General features: G+C 44.3%; 1 protein-coding gene across 1 annotated transcript in view; it reads right to left on the bottom strand.

Moving 5' to 3' along the window:
- Positions 1–517: 517 nt before the first annotated feature.
- Positions 518–27,793, bottom strand: part of myo10l3 (myosin X, like 3) — a 61,820-nt gene continuing 34,544 nt past the window's right edge. The window contains exons 12-41 of the mRNA XM_008299149.1: positions 25,821–25,967; positions 24,003–24,103; positions 23,584–23,650; positions 22,866–22,958; positions 21,438–21,506; positions 19,621–19,703; positions 19,438–19,546; positions 18,528–18,608; positions 16,489–16,613; positions 16,260–16,374; positions 13,411–13,517; positions 11,337–11,750; positions 11,202–11,232; positions 10,275–11,099; positions 9,229–9,352; positions 8,689–8,932; positions 8,490–8,585; positions 8,225–8,318; positions 7,725–7,780; positions 7,462–7,604; positions 6,376–6,570; positions 5,986–6,143; positions 5,448–5,571; positions 4,846–5,143; positions 4,534–4,741; positions 4,254–4,390; positions 3,939–4,062; positions 3,394–3,849; positions 2,265–2,456; positions 518–1,958 (exon numbers count right to left, since the gene is read on the bottom strand). Coding sequence (XP_008297371.1) covers positions 1,854–1,958; positions 2,265–2,456; positions 3,394–3,849; positions 3,939–4,062; positions 4,254–4,390; positions 4,534–4,741; positions 4,846–5,143; positions 5,448–5,571; positions 5,986–6,143; positions 6,376–6,570; positions 7,462–7,604; positions 7,725–7,780; positions 8,225–8,318; positions 8,490–8,585; positions 8,689–8,932; positions 9,229–9,352; positions 10,275–11,099; positions 11,202–11,232; positions 11,337–11,750; positions 13,411–13,517; positions 16,260–16,374; positions 16,489–16,613; positions 18,528–18,608; positions 19,438–19,546; positions 19,621–19,703; positions 21,438–21,506; positions 22,866–22,958; positions 23,584–23,650; positions 24,003–24,103; positions 25,821–25,967 — 5,121 coding nt within the window. The 3' untranslated portion in view covers positions 518–1,853. The remainder of the gene's footprint in view (positions 1,959–2,264; positions 2,457–3,393; positions 3,850–3,938; positions 4,063–4,253; positions 4,391–4,533; positions 4,742–4,845; positions 5,144–5,447; positions 5,572–5,985; positions 6,144–6,375; positions 6,571–7,461; positions 7,605–7,724; positions 7,781–8,224; positions 8,319–8,489; positions 8,586–8,688; positions 8,933–9,228; positions 9,353–10,274; positions 11,100–11,201; positions 11,233–11,336; positions 11,751–13,410; positions 13,518–16,259; positions 16,375–16,488; positions 16,614–18,527; positions 18,609–19,437; positions 19,547–19,620; positions 19,704–21,437; positions 21,507–22,865; positions 22,959–23,583; positions 23,651–24,002; positions 24,104–25,820; positions 25,968–27,793) is intronic.

Genomic DNA, 27,793 nt, shown 5'->3' with positions numbered 1-27,793 from the left:
TTGCTCTTCTATTATCCACAAAAAAGAAGAGAGTCACTGGAAGTACATACGAGCAGCTTTGGGGTTTCAACCAGCATTGCTTTTAACTGTCTCATTATGATGCATTTTGTTGTTGGTAAACTGTCTTCAGACGGACTTACTGCACTGTACGTGATAGAAGAAGAGACAACAACAGCGTTTGAAATACAATAATTTATTAAAGCATCTTTAAACTCTGATACAAAACATTTTTATGATTTTTTTCTTCTTCAAAACAATCAGAAATCTCAGAAATACAGTCATCATCAATAATGGCAAGATCAGTCTCTGGTTTGGCCGCCGGCAGCTGACCAGAGCGCCCAAGTGAGTAATGATTGGAGAGCAATGGAAGACAGTGATGTAATGTGAGGTAAATACTAAGCTCATTATGCTGAGATCATATTATTATCGTGGACTATACTGTAGGTTGGTTGGCATAGGTTGGGTTCCTTTGGGTTCATTTACAAAATCGGCGGGTTAGTGGGACAATAACAGGAACTGAACGAGTTGGGTGGTGAGGGCAACAGACTTTAGATATTTCAACAGCGATGAAAACTCGGAGACAAATCGACAGGAAGTAATGAACAGCTGGTCTCTTTCTGAATCTTTTGTGTCCCTGAACGCACAAGTAACAGAAAAACAAAGCGCTAGCAAGTCGCATGGATGCATTTCAAGCACGCCGTTCGCTTCTCTGAGCTTATCCTCATTGATACTTCAATAGATAAATACCCTGCCCTCACATGACTGCTGACATCGCTCAAAAAAAAAAAAAAAAGACACACTCTTTAGTCACAGACGCACTGAAAAGGCGTTTTCATGCTTGCTTTTTTACAACTTCAACATTTTGGATGTTTGAAAGACTCACACTCAGCTCACAAATTGGATCAACTCAACACAGAGGACTCGTTCTAGGAGAGAAGCACAAATATTATGACTGGTAGTGTTGATCATATGAATCGAGTAATCAACCGGCGCCTTTTGAGAAAATCCTTGACTGCCATTTTTATAGACCTTACATCTCCAGTGATGCAGTGGTTATTCACATTGAATTTCCTTGTTTGTTTCTCTGACTTATAAAAGGCTTATTTTGTTCTTTTTGCTTAAGTTAGGGACGTGCTTTTGTAGCACACGGGCTCCCATGGAAGCTACCAATTCATATTCTGCTCCTGCAAGGCCACATCTGCACTCCCGTATAGCTACATTATTTAAATAAGGCAAGATGAGGGAGCTAATCTCTGTGGGAAGATGACAGTTATTTTATGCAATAACCTGAGGGAATCTCCATTTCGGAGAACATTCATTATAATGGGCTGCAGTATTCCATTGAAAAACAACTTAAGTAAAGGTGCCAGCTCAGTCAGTGTACGTTTACCACAATGACACCTTCGTATAACTTGTCTGAGATTTCGCTTTGAAAGAAATTCACTTCTGTAGAAATAAAAAAAAGTTTTTTGGGGGAAAATGAGCCCGAAGCTCAGTCAATAACAAACTCCATGAAATGACACCTGCATTACTTTTCAAGTAAGAAATGACCAGTGTAACAAATGAGAGCAAGTAACATATTTGGAGGCTGCATGGAGGGAAGCAACATCAGGGACAACTGTAAAGATGCAGACCGTTCCCACATTTGCCCTAAACGGTTAAGAATAAACATTGCTGTGTCTCTATAGGAAGGAATCGTTCTGGATGGAGATTGCCCTTGTTGCTACATCGTGAGTCAAAACCTCCCAAGAAGCAATCTCTGTTGAAGGAATTCGTTCCTCTCCTCAACTCTGCAGCTTCTCTCCGTGCTTGTGTTCAGGTGTTCGGTAGCATATCGTGTCCTGTCCGATAAATCACCTGATCCAGTTGCTTCCGTAGCTGGACACGGATTTCACGCTGCAGCGCTTCTTCACAATCATGTTTATGTAGGCTTTCATGATCTTTGTGATCTCTCCAACCTGCCGATGTACAGATGGGGGGAAAAAAAACATGCAATCAGCAAAGGTGGGTGTGTTAAAGTGGAACAATACAGGATGATTTACAGCTGAAGTACAGACAAAACTGCTGAATGTCCTTTAAAAAAACAATGTAGATGAAGGGTTCACACCTAAAAGTGATTTAATTTATAGCACACATGAAGTGACTATTTTCTCTGCATGAACATTTACTTTAAAATCTTTTCAAATCTTCAACCTCATGTGTTTAGAATAGCTTCCTCTTACAGGAATAAGGATAGGAGCAGGAAAATTAAAAATAAAGTGTACCTGTGGTGTTTCAAAGAACATTTCTCTCTCATCCACAGTGATCTTGTAGGTGCAAGGCTGTGGAGCACCAAAGAAGATGATGTGCTCGTACGGGAAGGTCTCCAGAGGCTTTGGCTCTCCTCTCTTGTAGACAGACACATTCTCAGCACTCACACTCAACCAGAGATCATGAGGGAAGCCTCCTTCTTTGCACTGCAAAGACACAAACACGGGACTCTCATCACAGGCTGATACTGAAAGCTCAAGTGTGGTTTTTTTTAAAAGTATAAATGAACATCTGTTATATTCAAACCAGATGAGTTCACACAGTGCTGATTAAGCCCATCAGCGGCAGTCAAATCTCTTTGTAGTTCAGTGTACCACAGTTTTAAATCTGGTGTCTAGCAATGTGTTTTACATTAACTAGCAATGATTGGATTGCCAGAGCAGAAGAGTGGAGCAACCATAGCAACGGAGACACGACAGGCCACAGAAACTGAGGACCTGGTGGAAAAAACTAAGAGGTGAGCAAAAAAAGTTTCTGATGCTTCAGATAAAAAAAAAGAAACCCTGCATTAACAGGAAGGATTACAGTGTAAAGGAGAAAGAGATCAAAGGTGAGGTGTACAGTATGTCACAAGCAAGTTCCAACTGTGTTTGTGTAATTACTCTCACTGCCAGCAGGGGGAGACATAAACTCTGCACTGCAGGTTTCATGCAATTTCTCAATTGAAAGGTGTAGCTACCACCTAGACTCAAAACATGGCAGATTCAAAGCAATCATGAAGTAATGGTCAGATGAAAATAACCACAAGGAGTTCCACATGGTGTATATATGAGTATATGATGTGTTGTGTTTGGAGCATTTTGAGCATTTATTTGGTAGTAACACCTGAGAGAGGAACAGTGTAGGTAAAAGAGAGTAGGGAATAAGAAGCAGCAAAGCCAGCCAGGAACTGAAATGGGAACTTGCTGCTCAGGGGATCTACAGTCATGTGGTATGAAGCCTAACCACTCAGCTCAACCACTAAAGTCTATGAATTTTATGTTTAACCAAAAAGACAACCCCTGTATTGGATCACTACTCAGTATCTGCAGAGAGGACTGCTCTGTATCACACTACCTGATGAAAACGCCACAGTCAACTTACCTCAACATCAAACAGCGTGGATCCGTATCCAGGCCACTCTTTGATGATGGTCATGTATTTGAGCATGGCCTGGTGCTGGTCCAGACCTTGGAGGCGGGACCACTTCTCCACGATGCTCGCCCTGGTGGCAGACATCTCCTCCTTTATCCACATCTCCAGCATCTGCTCCTCCTCCATGCGCTGCTTCTTCATCGAGCCCGTCTTCAGCCCCCGACGCAGCGTGCCGTCCAGGAAGCTGGTCCTCCGGCGCTCCAGAGTTTGACCCGACCCCGAGGCTCCGCCCACCTTGGTGAACTGCAGGATGCGACTGCGCAGGCGGCCCACGGGGTAGACGTTCTCCAGACTCCACGTGACCCGCGCCTTGTCTCCGTACAGGAACTGCAGGCGCAGAGCGGCGAGGTGCTGCAGGGTTTCTTCACGGGCAGGAAAGTGGCCCCGCGTCAAACTCTCATGAGCCTGAAGGAAGAGAGAGAGAAATAATGATACCAACTGTGTATTCAATTAAAAGACTTTCCATGCAAAGAAACACGATCAGCTAAACATACCTGCTCAAACATGAAAGCAAACTCCACTCCTTCCTTCGGCATACTTTCCACATCCAAGAAACAGTAGAGTTTGAAATACAGTTTCCATTGGCCTTCATCCTGAGCTTCCTCACTGCCAGCCAGTCTGGGGAGGAAAGCCATAAATCTGTCACTCACACATCTGCTTTTGTCAAGTGTCTTCTTTATCATCATCATGCCAATTAACCTCGAAAGGCGTTAGTGTTTAAGTGAGCACAGAATTTATAAAAATGTGATGACACACATTATCTTGTTAAATAAAACAACCCCAAACAACCCTTGTGGTTTATAGCATACCTTTCAAATTTAGCCAAAACATCAGCCACAAGAACCCTGCTCTCCACCGCTTTGTCGATGGTATTGTTGTGCTCAAAGAGCGCAAACATGTTCCTGCTGTCCTCCATAGCCAGACCTCGGATTAGCTTCTCAACCACCTGAACCAAGAAAAGAAGAGTCCAACCACATGTTTATTAATTATCAGTGCGGCTCCTTTTCTTGCCACATTGATAAACAAACAATACTTAATACCAAATAATCAGAGTGAAAGCTTGCAGAGGAACGTTAAGTGCTCTCTCACCTCTCCAGCAGTGGTGTGTGAGTTAATAGAGATCTTGCAGGAGCCTCCTCCGTGGCAGTAAACTGTGGTGGTCATTTCTTGTCTGGTGAGCAGTGCCATGATTTCCTCTTGGGAGGGAACAAACTCTCTGGTCTTGGTCTTTTTCAGAGACTCACCAATGAAATGAGCAAACATTTCAATTTCAGTGCCAGGGAACAGCTCCTTAATTCTGAAAAAACACACAGACACAAAGACAAATGAAGTAGAACCAGTTGAAAGACTTCATCACTAGGTTGTTATGAGTTAAAGTTATTTTCCAAAACCGGCCCGCACCTTTTCAGGTGAAACTTGAGGTAGCGTAAGATGCCCCGGCTGGGCAGGAAGGTGCAGCTCATGCAGGTCAAGAGATGCCAGTGAGCGCGATTGGCAGGACTGTTGGGGTGCGGGACGTGATTGGTTTGTTTGATCAGCTGACAGTAAACCTCGTCTCTTAATGGCCTCAAGTCTTGACAGGTCTGCAGGATTCCCTGGATGATTGGCACAGGGTCTGACACGGCCTCCATCTCCTGCAGCGAGTTGAATATCTTCACCGCCTCGTCCTGCAGGCTGGTGTAACCCTTTTCCTTTTGCACTGGGAGAGATCGTGAAGGGTAAAATTAATTTTCAAACTAGTTACTTTGCCAAATTATTATAAGTATTGCACACCTACATGGTCCACTGTGGAAGTGCATTACACAGGAAACTTTCTCATCATTGTAAAATTTACACTTTTGTCAGACTCTGCTAAATAAGACCCACATAAATTGAATTGTGCATGTAGAAAGGTAGATGTTGCAACTAAAAAAATGCTCAGCTGAGTGGTTGTCATCTAGTACTCGCCATTAAGCAAATCTATCAATAGTTTGCAAACAGCGGCTGCAGGCCAGAGCACTCACAGTGGATGCTGACGTCTCCATAAGGCAGAGGTAGAAGAGGGGAGTGCAAAGGATGCTGGGTGTATCTCAGGATGGGGTTCCTCCAGTACGTCTGCTCCACGGCCTCCACATTCAAACTGCTCTCCTGGACAGACAGAAGGCTGGATTCGTCATCTCATCATCTTTATTTACCAAGATAACTTCCCTTATTTATATCAAATGAGTCAGCGATATAAATGATGCACATCAACACTGCAGTAAATCTCACAAATGGTTGAATATATGGTAAGAAAAAAGTTTTGAAGCAAGAGAAATCCAGGACTAAAAGAAAATCACAGCACACAGGGAGTGAGTGCAAGTACCTCACTTTACTACAGTGTGTGTCCCTGCCAAAGGTTTGCATGACTGAAAAGAATTTCAGTTACAACAACATCAGTGGCCGTATGTTAAGAAAACGTTCAGCACAAAAACAGGTATTAGTGCATTTGGTGAGACACATGCAGCATAAATTTATTAGAGTTATGCAAGAACAGCAGCTCTAACAACGAAGGTTTATTACCTTGATGTCCCTGATGAGTTGCTGTGTGGGTGTTTCGATGGGAACTTTGCTGTCTATCGCTCCCTGTATGGCGTTCGCCCACCGCATGGCTTCATTCAGCATTTTGGTATAAAGCCGATAAGAGTGTTTCCTCCCGTGGACGATTATGTTCCAGTAACCTGTGTGAAATGGAAAGAAGGTAATTAGACAAATCCCTGGTAGAGCTTAGGAAAATAAGACATGCTTCTCCCTGCTGAAGATAACCCGTGTTAAATTGTGTAAAATGAACAGACAAGAAACACTGTGCAATATGAATATTAGAGGTGAATGACTCACAGACATTGAGGAGACAAAAGTCTGAAACTATTAACATATTTCCCTACAGATCAAGATAAGTGTGAATAAACTGACCAGTGTCCTTGAAGACTTTCTCATCGGGCTGGACCACAGAGCAGAGGCTGTTGAGGACCAGCGTTCCCAGTTTAGAGGCACTGCGCTCTGATGACTTGTAATAGTCCAGGGAGTTACTGGTGAGGACAAACCAGCGCTTCTTCAGCTTCAGAGAAGTGCTTTTGGCTCCTGACTTCATTTCTTTATGAAGCCAGCCTGAGAGGATTAAAAAAAATAGAGGTTTACTCATTGATTCCTTATGGGAAAAAAAAGTATTTTAGAATTGAATTGCTTTTCTTTTATTTCATATGTTGTAACTGTTAATTCTCTTGAATGCTGAGTGTATCTGAGGGAGCAAACCTGAGCTACACCAATGCATATGTAAGTACATTAGGGCTGCACAATGTTGAGGAAAAAACAAAAATTTGATTTTCTGCTAACTCCAGAATGATCAGGGTGATTTTGTAGTGAGGTGCATCTGCATCCAAAATTAAAAAAGGAATGGAAAATAGCTAAAAAAAATAATAATTTAAAAACAAAAATCCCTTTGGTACCTTTCTCATATGGTGTATCACTGGCAAAAGCATCCAAAAAACACTTTTTTACTTTAGATGGATGCGGATCTGAGTTTGTACTCGTCACACAGAGCTTTGCGGCGCCAATTTAAAATAATCGGTGACAACAGCTGCAAGACAATGCCAACAGAGTACCTCTTTTTGGTCAACATCATCCTTTCTGTAGCCAAAATATTTCCATACAACTGACATTGCATTTCTTTTTGCAACCAAATCTTCCTTTTAAGGGTTTGTCTCCTGTTCCTCGCTCATTGTCGCTGTGTGGAGCCTGGATATCAACAAACTCTGTGTGATGTAAATAAAGTTTGTGTATTCAAGAACCTCCGAATCAAAATAAAAAATGCTTTCTTGTAGATCAGTGATGGGAAATGAGAACCGCACCAAGCAACAAAAATAAGCGGTAACATGATGTTACGCTGCACCTCCTGTGATTTGACTATTGCGCACATTGTGATGTTGGTGCTGAAACAATATATTGTGCAGCCCTTAAGTACAGAAATCAAATCAAAATCAAATGTACTAAAATCCTGACCTCTGACTAGGAACTCCTGTCCATCAACTCTGGTGTCTCCCTTAGATTTTTGCAGCAGGCCTATCCAGTGGTGCATCTCCTCGGGTGTGTCTGTGTTGCAGTGGATCACTCGGTTAGCCGTGATGATCACGAACGAGTTTGGTCTGGAAACAGAAAACATCCCACAGACGTTTATATTTTCCATATATGCTGTCAGACCAAAGTCCACAGCTTAGATACTTCTCATAATTACACAACAGTTGGGTTTATTGGCCATTGCTCACCTGTCAGGGTTGTCTGATGCGCAAACGGAATCAATCAAGCCCACATCTAGTGTTCCCTGGACACAGAAAAAAAAGGTATGAATGAAAAGATGTTCACCAATTACACACCAACTGTTTCTGCCTTCCATTAAGAGAGGAACCGTAATAGAGCAGTTGCAGCCCAAAGAAATAAACTACGAGCTGAAAGTCACTATAAAGCTCCGGTTCAGGTGGTTATGACCCCGTCACTGTTATTTGATATTCTGCTATTAAAGTTCTGTATTATCCTTATTTTAACTTCTACATCTTTGAATGCTATTAACTGCCCCACAATCTTTTATGTCCAAAAACTGTACAATGACACACCAGTGTGTGCACTTTTCTGCCTCATCTTAAATTACCATGTGACCCCGATCTGGACCATCATACTACAGCCGATTTAGTTACACGCTGCTTCACTACTGCTGAAAAATGGAGTTGAGGCTGGGGCCCAGGCAGCAGAGAGGTAAAACAGCACTAACCACTGCATTCTTTGGGTTGGCCTGTTCATGGTGCATCTCCATGAGCTGCTCCGGGCTGGCGCTGTGGACCCGACTCAGCACATTGAACCAACCACTGGATGGGTCAGAGGGAGTTCAGAAAGTGAAAGTCAGCAAACATGTAATTGAAAATTACACCATGAACTTCCACTGGCAACCACAAGGGGGAACTTTGTTTCTACACATCAGTTTGACAGCGAGATGATGACAAAGTAAATCACTAGTTACAAAACAGTTAGTTCTATACCTGGCATCTTCTGGGGACTCTGCATAGATGTGGTAGGTCCTCTCCTCTGTCACAACGTTCAGTGCATTTTCCTTCTCATGATTGTCCACTATCTCCCTGCACGAAGATCAAAAATAAACCAATAGTTAGTGGCCCGTATATTATTCAGTTTGTTGCATGCAAATGATGATTTTCTAACCCCACCGACGGAGAGTCTTACTTGGCCGTGCGGATATCGATGGTTCCTTTCAGCTTCTCTTCGCTGTCATTCTCAAAGTACATGAGTTTTGACTCGCGCAGCACAAACCAGCGCATCTTCCAGTTGCGCCGAGACAAAGTGGACATTCCTCCTCCTTTCTTGTAAAGCCAGCCGGACTTGAGGGAGTCCTGCTTCGCCCGGAACCACATGAACGTCTCGTCTTTGAGCACGCACCAGCGACGACGCCACGGGATCATCAGGCCACCTGAGAGAAGGGAGCAGAGGCGAGGCAAGGGACAAAATAAGGTTAATTTATGTTGTTTCATGTGAAATCTCACAATGACAGGAGACATTCTACGCCTCCCATCAACACCCAGACATCACAATATACGAACAGCTCCCTCAATATGCATAAAAAACATTAAACAAGGACAGAACCCAAAATAAGCACGATGGAGAAAACAAGAAACAACAGAAACCTGCAAAGCTTTTTCCCAAATAAACATAAAAGCTGCGTCCAGCTGCTTGCCTGCTGGGCAGTGCTTTGGGACAGCTACTTACTCTTCATGTAGAGGTAGCCGTGGAAGTATGGAGGTCCGCTGCCGTTCAGGAGATTCACCCTCCCGTTGGAAACTTCCTCATCTGTGTCCACGTAGCCATCGTTGTCCTCATCACTGTCGATGAACTGAAGCAAAGACACAAGCCTTCAGGACGGTGCTTCATAGCCACTCTTGGCAGTCACTTTTAAAGTAACTGCAGCTGATTGTATAAGCAATTTATATAATTACACAATTTATATAAGCAATAACTGCAACCCCATTTTTTTTCTCCTCATTTTCTGACAACAGGTCAAATCAAGTCTGCGTCCTCATTCTGCATTTTCAGTGCCCAAAATCTGTCTGACCTTGTTGCCATTATGTCCTCAATCACCCTGAAAACTGGTTCATACACACCCACACAGACACGCACGTTCGCGCATGCCAACACATACACCATCCTTCTTTCACTTTGACATTTTGCTGATCTGACAGTGTTAGGTCTGAGCTCTCTGCTTGACTTGCAGTATCTGCGCACAGATTCGCATGCTCATCAGCAGAGCCAAAACAAATAATTCCAACAGCGTTTCACTGTGATTCTGACATGAGCTGAGCCCTCTTGATAAGATCCAGGCTTGCACAAATGCATTCTGCCATTGAGTATGCAGCTCAGGACCGTCTTTCTTGAGGCAACGAGTGGGAAGCACAGCGCACACAGAGGAAACTCGAGGTGTGTGTCAGTGCATGAGAGAACAATGGCTTAAGTTACATCTGACATGGAAATGGAAAATTCAGCGATCCCATGTTTGGGTAAACTTTGAGGTTACTGTTTTTTTTAGTTCAGCTGTAATTAATTTAATTTCTCCGTAAACATGACATCTAATTTCTGCAGAGGTGATTTCCTCTTTTGCTGTGATTTACTGGCTCTACTTCCAGTGAACCACAGATGTTGCTCCAAACAATTCAACACGTTTGAGTTATGTCATTAGAAAGTGCAACTTTTGCACATTTTCCAGGCGCAACAACTCAACAGAATTTGACAGTAATGACTCTCAGCTTGTTATTTCTCACCGAGTCCGAGCTGCCTCTGAAGGAGTCCAGGCTGTTTTGGGTGCACGAGGATTTTCGCAACACCTCCTCATCTGTGATGTGGCCATCGTTAGTGCTAGCGCCTGAACTCCCATGAGCCTCTTCAAACTCTTCCTGGTCATAGTCTGACTCTGTGTCTGGCACATTTGCGTGGGATGGCTCCTCGTTCACAGGCTCAAAGTCTGATCCCCTACTGGCCCTCTGACATGGTCGCTTTTCTCCATTAGTGACTAAAGGAGAAGGAAGCAGGGGGTTTTGGGAGTCTGAGCGGACAGAGGCATGACTCAGTCCGTTGGGGGTAACTGGGGTGAGCTTTCCCAGTGCAGGAGAGGAGGCTGAAGAGGGGGCGACCACTAATCCTTCCGCGAAGGCAGGTGGTGGCGGGGGGATACTTTGGAATACTTCCTTGTCGAGAGGAACCACAGCCGGAGGAGGGAAATCGGGCAGAGGAATGCACTCGTCCTCAGCGTGGAAACCCTCGTCCACCTCCTCCTCGGCCAGAGGAGCGGTAGACTCGGTTGGGTCGTGGAGGTTCTCCTCGCTTGACAGGGATGGCTCTAAACCACCAAAGTCCAGCAGCTCCAGGAACTCGGTGGCCACTCGGGAAGCCTCCTTCTCCAGTCTGTAGATCTCAGCGTCTCTCATCTGGCGAAGCTCCTCGTGTGAGACGTCTCCGAGCAGGGACACACCGTCCTCCTGCTGCTTCTGCAGCCGCTCGATCTCCCTCTCGAGTCGCAGGATCTCCTCCATCTGTCGGCTCTCCTCCTCAGAGGTGTGGCTGTACGACAGAGCCTGAGACAGCTCCTTCTGTCGACCAGACAAGGAAAGAGAACAAGCAAAGTTAGGAGTTTCATGGGACTGCATCCGCACTTTGAATGCACCTTTAAACATTTTTGCAAATGGAGTTACCTTTTGGCAAGCACCGTTCACCAGAGAGTTCCTAAAGACAAAAAATCAATGCATTAGTTATGGTTTATGTTTATAATGGATTTCCTATTAATAAACACATGTCCTGAAAATTCTAACAATGAACCCCCAGTATACCTCGGCTTCTCCCCGTTTGCTGCAAATTTCTGCTCTTCCTCTTTCTCCTGAATCAGTCTCTGCTCCTCCTTCCTCATCGACTCCTCTTCCTCCGCCCTCCTCTTCAACGCCTCGTCCATTAGTCTCTGTTTCTCCTCCTCCTCCTTCTTCCTCCTCTCCTCCTCCATCCTCTTCCTCTCCTCTTCTACTCGCCTCCTCTCCTCCTCCTCTTCTCTCCTCCTTCTCTCCTCCTCCTCTCGCTTCTGCTTTTCCTCCTTGAGCTGGCGATGGAGGGATCGGGCCAGCTGGCCTCTGTGATGTTTCTGCAGGACGATGGTGGCGACGCGCAGGCGCAGGAAGACGCGTCTCCAAAAGTGAGCGCGGTAGTTCTTCTGGATGGTGACGACGCTGGACAGAACCCTCTTATACTGTTTCCTGGTGAGACAATCAAACGTTTGTCGTCATCAGACATCATCTAGAAACATTCTGTGTCACCGCAGGCATATTTGTAAAGTTGCACAGCCCTACATGGCCTCCTCCTAACGCCCGCTGGCATTCTCTGTTTAAATAAACACACTGCTGGTAAAAAAGCCTGTACATTGTGAGCTGTGCAATGTTTAGAGTCTGATGAACTTGCGCAGCTCCGTTGTGGCAGTGTGGGCTGCTGTGTTTAGCCCTGTGACTAAGCCCCATCACCCACACGCAGCACATGCATCGAATACACACACACACATATAAACATGCACACAAACACACGTGATTTTCGAAGGACCACACACGCTGCTCTGACTCCCTGACCCTTAGCCCGACCTAGTCTCCGCAGCAATCACTTCACGGCCTTCGACTGGTCTCAGGACAGACTCGGAGCGGAGATAATGTTACATGTAATAATACAAAGGCTTTACTTGTGTCTTTGGGGAACTTCCCGAGGCTCTGCCTTTAGTAGGAAGGGAAGGAAACCCACAACCTGAACACTGTCATCAGTCCCATTATAGTCTCCCAACGAAGCCTTTCAGAGGACTGTATGTAACCGTATATATGGCAGCATGCAGGTGAATTACAGTTAGATTACATGCCTAAGGGCGTCTATGAGAGCAGATTTTTCAACCACCGTAGTGATGGATGTCCTGTCTATCAAGCGGAGCGGGGAGGCGAAAAACTTGTTGCTCAGGCAGGCTGGGAAGACAGATTTATTCGGTGAAGAAATCAGCTTTAACTGTACACCTGATACTGTGCCAATAAATTAGAGCCTTGTTCATACTTATAAAACACGACATGATCGTATCAAAATCGTGTCTTTGTAATTGTGTTGTAACTAAGAGGCATGATGTGTTCATCAACCCAGATCACACTGTCTTCTCAAGACACACTAGTCCGGTGAAAGACGCATTTTAAAGTGGAATGATGGCACTTTTTTGACCTGTTTTCACCTTAAGAAGTTGGTCAAGTGATGTTAATAACTGAAGCTATAGGACAGAGACACAAGTGAAACACAGCTACACTGGATCATAAGGAAATATTTTGCATGCCTTGTGATTTATGTTCAACACATTTCTCCAAAGAATAAAAGATAAATAAATCCAGCATGCTTTCAAACACATTTTTTCACTTTGTTAGTGGCTTTTTCTGCCTCAGACCTTGAAAATGGAATTTTAACTGAAAATAAAATCATGCAAGGTGGGATTTTGCAGTAGTAGTTTATGATTTGTCCTATCTGTCTATAAGACTTTGTAGATAACAACAACTTTGTAGTAAACGAGACATATTTCTCTACAGTCCTGCAGGACACAACACTAGATGAGGATTAAAAAGTTTTGCTTATCTGTTCATTTGAGCAACGATCAGCTGCACAGTTTGTAATAACTGACCCACCGGTGAGTCGGCAAGGTTCAAGCCCACATAACACACACACACACACACTCACACACACCCAAAGGTAAACATATGTGCACAGGCATGCACAAATGCACATAATCCGCCCCACCGCCACCACCACCAGCATACACACAGGCTGCACACCTCTACTACAAAACAAACACTGACAACTGTCGTTGCCACTCACCCACCCGTCCCTCCTCCACACTCCCCCACTCACCTTGCCACATAGCTGAGGATGTGGGCGCGGATCACCATGCCAGCCCTGCGCCGCACCTCTTCCCTCTCCTTCTCCAGCCTTTGCTCCAGGGCCTCCTTCAGGAACACCTGCGGGACGAGCAGCGCCACGGCCGAACAGGAGTGACAGAGACAGAGAGAGACACAGAGAGGGATGGTTGGGGGAGGTTGGGGAGGAAAGGCGGTGAGGATGGTGAGAAAAAGGGGGGGACGAGGTTAGTTCCTCTCCTTGGTGAGGCTGCAAAAGAGGGCCCACAGAGATGTGAAGGGCCCCTGTTGTCTGCTGGCAGCACCCCCGTGCCCACTGCAGAGGAAGCTGTGGTGCAGCTGAGGCTAGCAGGCTAGCCGCTCTCTCTGACTGCAGAACAGAGCAGAAGGGAGAACTGGCACTGGGACTGCAGTGTCGCTGCTAATGCTGCGGCCGCAGAGCCTCATTGTGTTCAGGCGTCCTTCCTGAGTGTTTCCCTTCTGCTGCTACTGCTGCTACCGCTGCGTTTGGTAGCTCGACTGACGTGCACAGGCAGAGAGGCACAGAGCAGGAGGGGAGGGGAGAGGTAGGGAGAGGAGGGAATGAAGGGATGAGGGGGAGGGATGGTGGCTGGTGTCCAGATAGAAAGCCACACCCCTCCTTCTCTTATGAAGGAAGGAGAAAAAGAGTTGAGTTAACCCTTCCCTCGCTCCCAAGCACCTCTTTTTTAACACCGTCTCTGCAGGACGTTTGCAACTCCTTCTAAACTAAAACAGGAAATCAAAATACAGCAGCAGCAGCATTACAAAACATAATCAGATTGTCTGGCTGGGAGAAGCAGCCAGCTGTGTGTGTGTGTCTGGGTTTACTGCAAGATCTGTTGCTGGTTCGGAGGATCAACAGCTTCTACGGAGGGGAAAACCTTTGAGTAGCTGTGTGCATGTGTGTGTGTGTTTGCGTCCCAGATGTTCCACTAATCAAAGGATCCCACAGCTGCAGCCCTGCCTCTGTAAAAATCTGTGAGAGAGGAAGACGCTTCCTCTTCGTCCACATCCTTCCCTCATCACACACATACACACAATCCGCGCAACATCACCCAAGCCCCCTAATTCTGGGCACACACACTTCCTCTGCACACAATCAGCATGTATATAATTACACACAGATTGTTTCTCCAAAGGAAATGTAGCCCCCTTCCCACAAGCCACACAACATTACCCTAAACCCAAAAATATTGAGCTGCCATCAAAAACACAAGCACATGCACGAAACGACACATAATCAGCCTCACTACGCATTTTTTGGGTTTTGAAAAGCTAGCCTCTCGCCCCGTCTCTTTCGATGTATACGCCGAGCACAAGCGAAGCAGAGTCAGCCAAAGGTCTAAGTGGCGGATCCTGGAAGTGTAACGTAGTTTTAGCCGCGCAGAAGATATACTGCTAACTTCACAGTAACTCAGAAGATTACAATCTGCGTGCGTGTGTGAGAAATTCAATATAAGTAGGCCTGTGCACATTAGCATAAACATGTGGCTCACATCAAGCATCTTTGGTCCTGATGTATATTTCAGCATGCCATGTGTGCAGCTGACACCACTCACGCCAAATCGAGTATTACAGCAAAAGCGTCCTCAAAGAGAACCAACAAATTCGAAATGTCTCAGTGATTTAACAGCAAGCCACAATTTAGAGCAGGAAGTATCAGCGGGTCAAATGTGGATTTAGCTGATTTCTAAAGAACTCCATAAAACCCCGTTTTATTTATATCCTCTCTCCCGGCTTCGCAGGGAGCTTTTATGCTGAGCATGACATAAAGCAAACAGGTTTCGCTGTCCAGATAAAAGTTAATCATTCAATGAAAGAGCAGGGAGAAGAGGAGAGGGGAAATTGATGATTGTTTGAAATAAACGGCCAAGAAAAAGAGGGACGGCCACAGATAATAGATTCGCCGTGAGCCTCGTTGCAGCAGATGGAGATCACGGTGCTATAATAAGTTTTCTGGGATGAATGCATGAGATGTGACTTTCCTCTAACCTCTGCTCAGCTGCAGCATCTCATCACTGTAGTCTGCCTCCAAATCACTCGCCTGGAGTTTAGTTTATTAAATCAACAGCTCAGTGAGTGTCAAGAGGCTAACACTCTTCCAGCTACAATAAGGCTGCCTCAGGATTACTGTAAGCCCCCGCACTGGGTTACAGTTACAGTAACAGTGTCGGGGTTTTTAGGAGTAGCCAAGTAACTCTGCGGTTATCAACAAGAGAGCCGCGGCTTAACCACAGCCGGTCAGAAAAAAATCTTTGGGACATGAGTCACAGCGACTGTGGTACACATTAACAGCTTGGGAATGACAGCAGCTTGACTTCTTGAGAAAAAATCTCTGCCGGAAGATAACAAAATCTTCAATCTGTTTTCTAACAGACTGAAGATTTGGAGATTATCTGCACACTTTCTGCAGAGCATTTGTCTTTGCTGAGCATGTTTTCATGTAGGTGCCTGACTGGAGCGCTGCAGAGTCCGTCTTACAGGAAAACATAAATTGACATTTCACCTAATCTCTCAGCCTGTCCAGCTGCGTTCTCGTCTGCTTTGAGCCTGCAACTCTATCCTGCCCGTGAGTCTGTACTTGTATTAATTACATCGTGGGGACAAATATTCGTTCACACAGACGCATTATGGAAACTCGCTTCCCATCGTGGAGACATAAAACTGCTCCCCAGAAAGTAAGACATTGCATTTTAGGGCTGGGGCTAGATGTGAGTAGTGGTTATATTTACTGGAAGTATCCAGGGCATGTAAGTCAATGCAATGTCCTCCAAAGTGACAAAAACAAGTCTGGGCTTGTATATGAATGAATGCATGCTGTACCTTTGTCTTCCCCAGCTGCCACTCTGTCTTGGCTTTGTCATGAAGGGCGAGAAGCTCTGAGCAACTCTGCTTTTCGTCATCTGAGCGGATTTTGTTTTTCAGGATCATCTTGTACCTGCACGGATTGAACAGACATAAATGCATAAGAAACCGTTCCTAGCTTTAGCTTTTTAGCACTTAAGCGGCTGACTCTTAATTTGGCTGATTGGTCTGTACATCATTTTCTGACCTGCTGTAGAAGTCTTTAAAGGTTCTGCGGACAGGGAATCCAGCCCTGCGGATTTTTACAGTTTCCAGCATCCCGGAGTATCTCAGCTGGTTCAGGACGACGTCGGGATCGAACTGGCTGGCCTTCTGTAGGTGACAAACAACACATAAGAACACCAGAATGCCTTTTTTATTCCTGTCACATGATGGAAACACAGAGAATTCAACACTTGTTTACGCCATTTTTGTCTTGCAAAAGCTGTGCATCAAAGGTGGACCTGCACAAATCACCACAACCGATGTTTTAGTGTGAAACTATGTGTTCTCTAAATATAACCTCCCCGACTGCAGTAAGTGGAAGATGGCTAAACACTGCAGGCACACCTATTCAAATAGCCTTACTGCTGAGTCAAGTTAAACTTGAACTAAAAAGTAAATTACCATGGTGAGTGCTATCATTTTACATTAACAATCGGGTTACTAAAAAGAAAACACACACCATCGGAGAGAAACCCGAACAGTGTTGAGCAAGACCTCGGCAGCCGGGGGGGAGGCCTTTCTTTCTCGAATAATCAGCCGCATTGTTCACAGCTCGCAGTGTTACCAATAATCCTCGGGCCTACTTATCAGAGAGGATCTGTGATGTCTGCCGCCTCCCTACACAGGCTGCCGGATCGCTCAGGTCCACACGAAGGCCATTTGTCACCCAGAGGGCACACGGTGCTGCATAAGCCCCACGCAGGACCACGGCATTCCTCAATGTGTCAATCTAATTACAGGCTAATGCCCCCTACGCATGGAAACAGACACACTCGGGTACAAAAGCCACTCGCACGCTCGCATGTGTTCAAGCTCATAATCAAACACACACACACACATAAACGTGCGCCCCTCTGAGCCCTGAACTCTGCTCTTTAGCGGAGGGTTTAGGCAGCCGAAAGAGGTACGACATGTTGACTCGTTTGAGTGAAAAACAAGCTGACCCTTCCCTCAGTGGCATTCATTCCAAGAAAAGTAGTGGATGTAAATCACAGGAGTACACCGTTTGCGTGGGGGGGTGTCTTATATGTATTTACATGCATGTAATCATGCCAGAGGACCGCGCATGCCATCCTGTCACACTGCAGGATTAACGGAGGCACGGCTTGTTCCATCTTGACCAGCCGAAGCCAGGTGAGCGAATGCGAGGCACACTTGCCAATGAAAGCAGGGGACACTTGAGAGAGGAAGGAAGGAAAAAAAAAAAAAAAGGAGGTGGGTAAAGAGTAAAGAGGGTGAGAGGATAGTGCAGTTTCCATGCTAACAAGTAAGCGAGAAGGTGTGGAATGACGCATAGGGAGTGGGAGGTAAGGAGCCGAGAGGACAATCACCACACTGTGTACAATAATAACAGTAACAGAGAGAATGCCACTGGATTGCATGGCAGCCAGTCACACAGACAATAAAGAAACATAATATAACCAACACTCTTAGCTATCCAATATTGGATAACAGTGATTTTGAAACGGCTTGCAGTGATGTGGTAAAGAGCAGCGAAGGAATAGAGACGTAGTAAATAAATGTCCTGCTAGATGAACCACAGCCACAGCGCTGTGGTCTTATCTTGGCATTCCACCGATGCAGCCAGATCAGCGGAGCATCAGCCAAGCCGCTGCAGCTGGAGTGGCCAACGGCGACCTCTGACCTCTGGTAAAGAGGCTAAAGTGGCAGGAATGCGCTGGTACACAGGCCTTTTATGTGAGGAGTACAATGAGAATCTTTGCACCAAAGCGAGACAGTAATATGAGTTTATTAGCAAGGAAAGGAAAAGTTACTTTTCAATGTGAATCACTTATATGACTTTGAGTTAATGCCCGTGATTACACTGCAAATTTACTCTCTTCTTAGCAGGGCTCACAGGCGCATAGAAACAACAAGACTAAATATTAGCTCGGAGCAATGGGAACTATGAATAGCACCAAGGAGGTTTAACTTCTCAGGCGCTGACCTTGAGAGGACCTGGCAGAGATTCTGACATTTTTATTTTTTTTTTTTCAGTGCAATGAAATTTGCATGACCTACCTTGTCCATGTTTGGTTTGATGCAGCGTACAAAAAAGGGATTGGAGGCACTTAGTGTGGCCATCAGGGAGTGGAGAGAGTCCTGAAACACATCAGCAACAAGAGGATAAAGACCGAGGAAGCAGAGAAGACAAACGTATAAATGCATGTGTAGATATTTATGTGTCGTTTGTTCTGTGCTTTTCTTCTTTGCTCTGAACTTTTGTCTATGTGCATCATTAGAAAGGATTAGTGTGACCAGTTTTGGCATGAACAGAGTTAGAGTGATTGTAGTTTCCATCATTTACAGAATTACTCAGTCCATGTTTACCTTAAGAGACACACATGTACAAACACACACTCGGAGGACCCTTGAACCTCACAGCCTCTTTTCAGCCTCGCTTTCCTCCCTGCCTCAGACAGTCTGTCTCCAGCGAGGACTGGCCTGGCAGAGCTGAGCATGATTGGCCCCTGGTTGGCCCCTCTCTGCCCAGCCATCAACCCTAATCCCCTGGCTTTAGGAGCTGTAGGCCGGGGCAGCCTGCCAAATCCTCCCCTGCTCCTTCTCTCCATATTGCAGTTTGGGACATGCAAAGCTAAGTCCTCCACCTCTTCCCCCTGCCCCCCTCCCCAACCTAGCTCACAGCCACATATTTCACACAGCTCATCACCCATCATCCTCTGCAGATCAAATGCACGGACAGCACTCTCCTCCCTCCCCCTTGTCATTTCAAATCCTCTATTTTCTATCCGTGCCCTCGCGCTCATCATGCCAAGACAGCAGGCGTAACATTCAGGGTTAAGTGAGTGATCGCTCCGCGCAGTAGCACATGGGGGCACAATTAACTCGTTGTCAGCGCGATGACACAATCGTACAGTCATGAGCGGGGAAACTAGGAGCGATATCGAGGTCACGGGAGCTTCGGTCTCACCCTGAACTGAGAGCTGACGGTGGGCTTGCGTCGGGCCGTTCCCATCTTCAGGGTCTCGTCGCCGCTTCTGCTGCCGACGCGCTCAAAGAGGTCGTAGATGAAGTCGAGCCTGCAGACAGACATGTGATTGTAGACACTGGATCATATAGGAGTGTGTTGAGCATTGAGAGGAAAAGAGCTCACCTGCTGTCTTTGAGGATGAACAAGATGTCGTCTCTGAAGGTGTCTCTGTTCTTCTCTAGGATTCCACGCACATCGTAAAGCACCTAAACGGATGTAAGACAACACAGACGCATTCATAAGGGCTAGAAAACAGACAAAGAACTATCATAAATCATAAGCACAAGAAAATAAATGTCAGTGTATGAATTTATGTGAGCACAAGTAATGAATTTTCAGCATTATAAAACCTGGTTTGGCTTAATTTTTCTTATTTTTCCAGTTATTAAAGTCAGTGGCTAATATCTGTAGAGCTGAATAAGATATAAAGAAGGTTTTCTGTTATAATTTACAACCATGGCATATTTGTTCCTAGGGTGTGCAGACACTTTGTGCAAAACGTCAATAAAAGAAAATTAACCACGAGTCTGTTAAATGTTTTTGCAAGTGCAGATGATCCAAACTTCCAAACACACGTCATTCAATATAGGCCTTGAATAGTCAAAGATGCATTCACACACAAAGTGGGACGCGAATGATTTACAGCCTCGGCGTGAGCAAAGACGAGGGAGGCGGGTCTCGTCTGTGCTAATGCAGTCACCTGTTGAGTTCATCTTTGCGACGCGCCACCTCTACGCTCACTCTCATCCACAGTAACACTTTTGTGTGTTCATCTAAAATATATTATGCCAAAAAAAAACGTGCTGTAATCTGTATCTGTATGCAAATACGTGTACATTTGCATACGTGAGCTTCTATTGACAGCTTTGTGTGTGTATACAACAATGTAATAAGAGTCCCCATCCTCCACTGCCAAGCCTCGAGGCCTCACGGGGAGCCATGAGATCCGAACTTGACGACACTTGTATTTATAAATTGCAGACGCACTAATTACACTGCATTGCTCTTTCAATGGAACAGACTCATATAACAGGCTTTCTGTGTCAGTTCTGTTAACTGGGATGGTCTCACGATTTCACAGCAAAATGGGTTTGTCAAGGAGAATCGCACACAGAGTCGTCATAACGCAATAACTCACGGTACAATTTATATACAACACTGTGCTGTTACTGTCGTTACCAGTGAGTTCACAAGATGTGGTGTCTTGTTTTTTAAGGTTTGCGTCAGACAAATTAGGGACTTAACTTGAATTAGCTGCATGTCTCTGGCACCGCACAGATAATCAAATCTCTGGGAGGATGCTACAGTTTCCCCCACTAACCTCGCAGCACCATTTCAAGTAACAGAAAGAGCTTTCAGAGAAATGACTACGCACTCTGGAGAGGCACGCTGGCGGGAGGGAGAGGGAGAGGGAGGGAGAGAACAACTGGCTGGCCTGGCTGTCCTCTCTGGACCAGGTCATTACCATAGTCATCCATGCCAGGCTTGTGACTGAGCTGCCACACTCACACTGAGGAGACCTTGTCTGAAGCAGGCTTCATAAAGCCATTCTTTATGAAGGCGAATCTTTCTGCTCTTGCCCCACATCCCACCCCCATGCCCCTTCCCCCCCTCCCCCCTTGCCCCATTCAATCTCTGCATTTGTCCCTCTGCCCTGATCTCTTCTTGCCCTTTTCTTACGCTTCCATCAGGAGCAATCATCGCGTAAGCAAAGGACGGGGAACATGACGGCCTTTTCTCCTGACTCAGGGAAAAGACAGTGGAGGAGGGGTGAGACATCAACATCCCGTAGGAGATTTTTGGCAAAGAGGATCCCGCCGCCCGTCCAAAAAACTACCTCACTTCCCCAAACTGTTAATTCAGGAAGCAAAAAAGGAACAGGTTTTCGCTCTGACTCTGTATCTGTGTGTGTGTGTGTGTGTGTAAGTGCTGTTAACTACCTCTCCAGCGTAGTGCTTGATGCCAAACTGGTGGTCAGTCACTCTGGGCTTCACATAGTATGGGTTTGTCTGGGGAAGAGAGGACAAAGAGACCACAGATTTTTTAGAAATGCAGTTCATGTCTATTTAATTAGTTACAATCAAATGAAGCAGAGCACAGAGGACAATGAGTCCTCCAGGAGTTCAGAAGAAAACTGATCTGGGGCAGCAACAAATCATGTTTAGACTGATCAATAACTTTTTGTTCATCTTTAAAATGTCCAGAAAAAAGCCAAAAAATATCTGTCATAGAGCCTGATTTGATGTTTCGCTTTGCATTGCAATGCTTTCGTATCCAAAAATCAGTACATATATAGGCTATGAAAACAGTTTTTGAGGATAACGAGAACTGATTTGCAAAAAAATAGTGTTTCAGTCGCTACAACTTTCTGTCCATGTGAGAAAAATCATTTCTGCAATACCTCGATACAAAATGAATGTGGATTAGCTTCTTTTTTGAAACCTAACTTGTGCATATTATCGGTTTTGTTCAAGATTTTAAACTAATCAGCTCTACTTTTCCCTTTTATTTCCTGTTTTCTATCTAATTCAATCCAATTTTATTTATATAGCACCAATTAACAACATGTCATCTCACAGCACCTATGATAGTAAGGTACACAGTCAGGTCTTAGGCATTCTGTTTTTTTGTTGGGAATTTATATTTCTACACACCAAGATTCATTACATCCATATTGAGAATGCTTCTGTGTCTGCTGAGGTGCTGAAACATGAACATTTTAAAACCTATTCAAACTAAACTTCACCCATCCATTAGCAAAATTGTTGTTTATCAGTTTAACGACCATGGACTAATTGTTTCCCCTCCCTTTGCACGACGTGAGAGAAATAATCTCTAATCCTGAGACCGTGACCTCAAACCGTAACACCTGGATCAGCAGCGAAGGTAAACACCTCAGGGAGAGGTCAGGCGTTGCTAAGGTCTCACTCTGTGGCTCTCTTGTTTTTTCCGTCCGCCTTAGAAAACTCTGCGGGGTTTTCTGAGGACACTCTTTTCTCCTGCGCACAAAAGCCGATCAGATCTGCAGAATGGCTGATCGCATTTCAGCATTGTTGTGTTTGTACGTGAGAGCCCGCGGGGGCGTGTGCAACTGCTGCACAGACGTTCAATGCAGCGGGCGATTCATCAGCCGGGACGGAGGTTTAACTCTTTGAGGCCGTCGTCTGAGCCGGCGGGGTGGCGAAGGCATTTCCTCAACGCGGGTTAAGGAGCTTTGGTTGGACGGATATGGGTCATTTTTACGGCTTTATGAGTTTCTGTCTGGGAGGGACGAGGGTGTGCTGCTGCTGCTGCTGCTGCTGCTGCTGCTGCTGCTGCTGCTGCTGCATGTGTGAAAGAGCTGTGCCAGTTTTCATGCGTGCACTCACTGCGTGTCGACTGTGCAGTTTCTCCAGGAGGGTGTAGTCGGTGCCTTTGGGGAAGCGACTCTCCTCATTGATGAGAGCCAACATGCCCAGTTTCTAAAGGGGGAGACACACAGAGAGGGAGAGAGGAGCAGAGAGAGAGTGAAACTCACCGCAATCATGATGGAACTAGTTATAATCCCAATGGGGCACATCTGGCAGCTTTTGCTATAACAATACATCAAGGAAACAGCAAAGTAATTCATTCAATTTTCTCTTTTATATCTGAAGAGAGGGTTCAGTGAGCAGGCATGGTGTTTAATTCACACAGTCACTCTAACGTGGCAATCATCTAATAATAAAGCAAAAATCGCAAGTATATGTGGGGACAAACAGTCGTAGTGGGGTGTTTTTTGTTTTTTTTTTGCTTCCTCTGAACCTTCCAAGTTTGTGATTTTAAACACAAGCCCACCTTTGTAGAGGCTCAGCTTTAACATCATTATAACTATGGTGGTAAAATAACACAAATTGTCCTCATGCTTTACTTCAACCGTACCTCCAACCGCTGACTGGTGTGCATTACTGTGCAAACAACATGCAAAATGAGACTATATAATGATAGACTGGGAGATGGGAGTCAGTGTAAGCACAGTGTGGCGTCTGGGTCAGCCAGCCTCTGGATGGTGGTTAGCGGTCGATCCTGGTGATGACTTTGCTCTCTCAGGGTCCGACTGTCTGTTACCTTTTCTATGAGATCCAGACACTCGGCGTTATCCATCCAGTCTATGGCTTCCCACTGGATCCCCTCCCTGCGAGGACAAACACACACACAGACACACCATGCATATATATATAAATATAAACAACTAGGAGGACACAATGGGAGTATTATCCAGCACAAACATGTGATGAAATGAGCCATGTCCAGGCTGCTGGCCCATTATAGCAGAAAACAACTGGCTGTGGGAGAAACTGAACCGATTCCAAACGTCTGGCAGTTTGCCTGCATCGTCATGAGGGGGCCCAACCCCCACACTCAGCTCTGTCTGTCTGTCTGTCTGTCTGTGAGACAGCCTCAAGTGCATGCAAAGTCTTGGTCTGCTTCCAGTGTACAAGCCTACAAACGTGTAGATATTTCTTAGACATATAAAAGCTTCTGACCTGTTGTATTCCAGCTGCTCCAGTGAGAAGATGTGCTTGTTGAAATACTCCTGGAGTTTCTCGTTGGCGTAGTTGATGTTAAATTGTTCAAACCGGTTCACCTGCAGAATGGAAGAGCATGATTTCATCAGTTCTGCAGCGAAAATATACTCTACAGACATTTGACACATATAAAATATTAAATGCTTTCAGTGATATTTTGTATTTGATGTGTTTTTGGGTTTTTTTTGCACAAATAACACTAAAAAGTCTGTTTTTGCCGTTTCATTGTCATTGTGTATGCAACGAAAGTTTCAAGTGTTGGATATTGGACCATGATTGGCTTTAAAAACTCACAGTGATATCACAAACTCATCCCTGTACATGCTATGCAAATGTTGAACTCAGATTTGAGGTGAGCACTGAGCAACTTTCCCCTTCAGTGGATTCATGTAAATGAAGTAACAACAATCCAAATGCACTTTTGTGTCATCTTTCATCAGTTCTTCTTTGCAAATCGCATAAATCAACAAGTCGTTTTGTTTTACTATTTGTAAGTCTTAATATGATTAACGGCTATAAATTTGAAATCATTAAAATAAAGTTGGAAATGATGATTTTAAATAAAAATTGGCTTCAAATTTTAAATGTTTACGTCTAAATAAGTTACAAACGTCTGATCCACAAGTGGTTTCTGGCCTTTTTCTCCTCTTGCACCTCTATGGAAACAGCATAATCATGACTAGAGGCAGATAAAACTCAGCTTAGTGCAGTATGAAAAGGTTTTGATGCCATCTTGATTAGAACAAAACAAAAAAGTTTTAATTCTTCTTATTTATCAAAGAAATTCAAACTTGAAATCAACATGTACAACATTTCTCCCGGTACCCAAAGGTGTTACAGATACTTATGTACTATGTGCTGTGTTACTACTTTCACCATTTTTAACTCATTTCCATGCTTTTCTCCCGTCTGCTCCGTGTAAACACAGCCTGCAGTTCACACCCAGTTCCACCAAAAAGTCCCTGAATTTTTTTCCCCTGAATTCGCTTCTTAGTCACAGCAGGGAACACAGATTGGTGTTTTTCACAAAATCTGGTGAGAGGGCATAGTTTACTTTTTGGGAAATGTTTAAATGAGGCATGTAGAATAAAGTGAGCATGATCTTAAGCTTAGATGTGGTTAAGTTTTCTCACAGAACACCATGTCACAGATGAGACGTTCAAGGACCATTGGAAGGTTCAAAACCTGACTGTTTTTTTGCTTTCGGGCTCTGAGAAATGATGCCAGTTTTGTGATCTTAAATGCAACAACCTTTTAAATACACCCACAGGTTTTGGAGTAGAGAGGGTAAAAAAAACAGCTTTAGGTGTGATATATTTAAAAAAAGAAAAAAGAAAAAAACAAACAAAAAAAAACTCACCTGCCAGTGACCAAACTTGCCACAATCTAATTTTGATTACAATTTTTTAGTTTTTAAAATTTTTTAAAACTTTTTTCATTTTATTTTTTTTAATATATTCTTATATAATTATCTATTTTGTGTTGCTACTGTGATCAGATAATTTCCCTTGTGGATCAATAAAGTTTATCTAAGTCTAAGTCTAAAAATACAAAAAGGTGCAGCTGTGGGATGTTTTACTACATGACATCAACCTTTTCCAAATTTCTCAAACTGGAAAGAAGGCCACAGAGAAAAAAGGAATACAAAAAAAAAAATGGCAGAAAGTTTGTTAGAAATCTAAGTTACGTTACCAGGAGATTTAAATCAGGAATATGGATTTTTTGCTTTGTTGTTGTTGTTGTTGTTGTGCTTAAATCAAACGAACGGCGTTTCACCTCAAAGTTCTCAAAGCCGAAGATGTCCAGGATGCCGATGGACTTGAAGTTGTCTTTGCCTTTGATCTTCTGGTTGATCCTCATTATGATCCAGGAGAAACACTGCGAGTACAGCGCCATGGCGACCGAGTCCCGCGAGTCCACTGCCTGCAGATCATGACACAAAGAGATAACGGTTACCATGGATACCAAGTCAGGCATAAATAATAAAAGAGAGGAAACCTTGCAGACTGTATCCTAAACACAACAGCCCAACTCGCACATTTCACCACGTCTATCGGATGGTGGTTAAACAGGTTAAAAACAACACGGTGGCCTGTTTCACTGACGGCTGTGTGTGAGGCCTCAGCCGTGTGTCCCTAAAACAGATAGTGGCTCGAAGACAAAGGTGTGTTATGTCAGCGTCTGTCTGCAGTTAAGACAACGTCTGTTTTCACAACATACAGCGGCGCTTATCGCCTACAGATCTGAAGCGTGACGCACAGCAGGCGGCATTGTTGTGTTACAGAAATCCAGCGAAAGTAAAGACAAATCAGAGTAACGCACACACAAGCTCGCCTCTAGTTTTATATTCTGTCTTTTATAAACACAGCAAAAGGGAATAACACCTCCTCAGATACTCCGTCCACAGAGACACAAAGGTTATGCAGCCAAATAGGGTCACGATGCTAGAAGGCAGATGATACCAGAGGTGGAAAGCATCTAGGAATATTTCTAGGCATTTTATTAGAGCATTTAAATGCTTTTTTTTTTGCCATCTTGTACTTACATTCTATTATATTTCATTGAGAACTTTCACTGCAATACATTATTTAACAGCTACAGTTCCTCGTTACTATTAAAAATAAGATTCATGACAGAAAGTAGCACAACCATGACTAGAAGTAGATAAAATTTTTAAAAATATATATGTTTTGTGCAGTATAACACAATTACAATGCAAGAAATTATGAAAAATTAAAGTTTAATTTCTTTCATTATTTACAAAAATGAAAAAAAAAAAAGCCATGTGCAGTACCCCCAGGTGTTACCAATACTGGCAAAACAATAGTGGCTCTACATATTGTAGATATTTTACAACACAAATGTTTTTAATTCGTTTCCATACTCGTCTCCTCTCTGCTTTGCACAGACAGTCTGCATTTCAGCCCAGTTCAGCCAAAAAGTCCCTGAATTTTTGCCACATGTCTGTCGGTCACAGCTGAGTCAGTAATAGCTTCAAGGTTGAGACGAGGAGGACCGAATTTTTTAGTGTCTGGCTGGTACAAAGGGAATACACTTAAAAAAAGACATCTTGAAATGAGACATGAGAACGAGCTGAGATTTGATTCTATTTTCCGATGGAACAACATGTGAATGAATTTCAACAACACTGGCAGGTTTTGGGGTTCAGAGGGTTAAAAAGAATCCCATATTTCTGAATTGTTGTGTTGCTGCATCGACTTCAGTAAAAGTCAGGACAGAGGATGTAAGTCGGTCAAACAGGTGAGACTTTTTCAAGCAGAACACACATCTCTGACAATCATGTTTAGTCTGAGAACAAAAAAAAAGATCTGCTGATTGTGGAAACTGTCAAAGTTAAATTTAAAGCTTCAATTGATGTCAAGTGCTAAAAATAACAGAGAGTCTTTTATTGGTATTTGCTGGGCCAGATCAGGCAGTCCGAACAAAATCAAAACAGCTCATTTTTTTGCCATCTATTCTATTAAAAACTACACACATAACTTCTCTGTGATTGACAGGATAAACACTATAATTTGTGACACTCGCTTAAAACTCCAGAAGCAGAATCTATTTCTAATCACCATCTGAGTCGACTCTGATTTTCTCCCCGCTGCCCGTGAAGTCTGCCTTTGAGCCAGACATCATCTGTGTGCGAATACAAAAAGCTGGAGCTCGCCAGCTACACTTCCTCCACAGGTATTGTGCTCGAATCGAAAACAAAACAAGCGTTGTGGCGGCGTGTACTGTAT

The sequence above is a fragment of the Stegastes partitus genome, unplaced genomic scaffold, assembly GCF_000690725.1.
Source record: "Stegastes partitus isolate 25-593 unplaced genomic scaffold, Stegastes_partitus-1.0.2 Scaffold1383, whole genome shotgun sequence".
NCBI classification, from domain to species: Eukaryota; Metazoa; Chordata; class Actinopteri; family Pomacentridae; genus Stegastes; species Stegastes partitus.
This window is presented reverse-complemented; position numbering and strand designations above follow the sequence as displayed.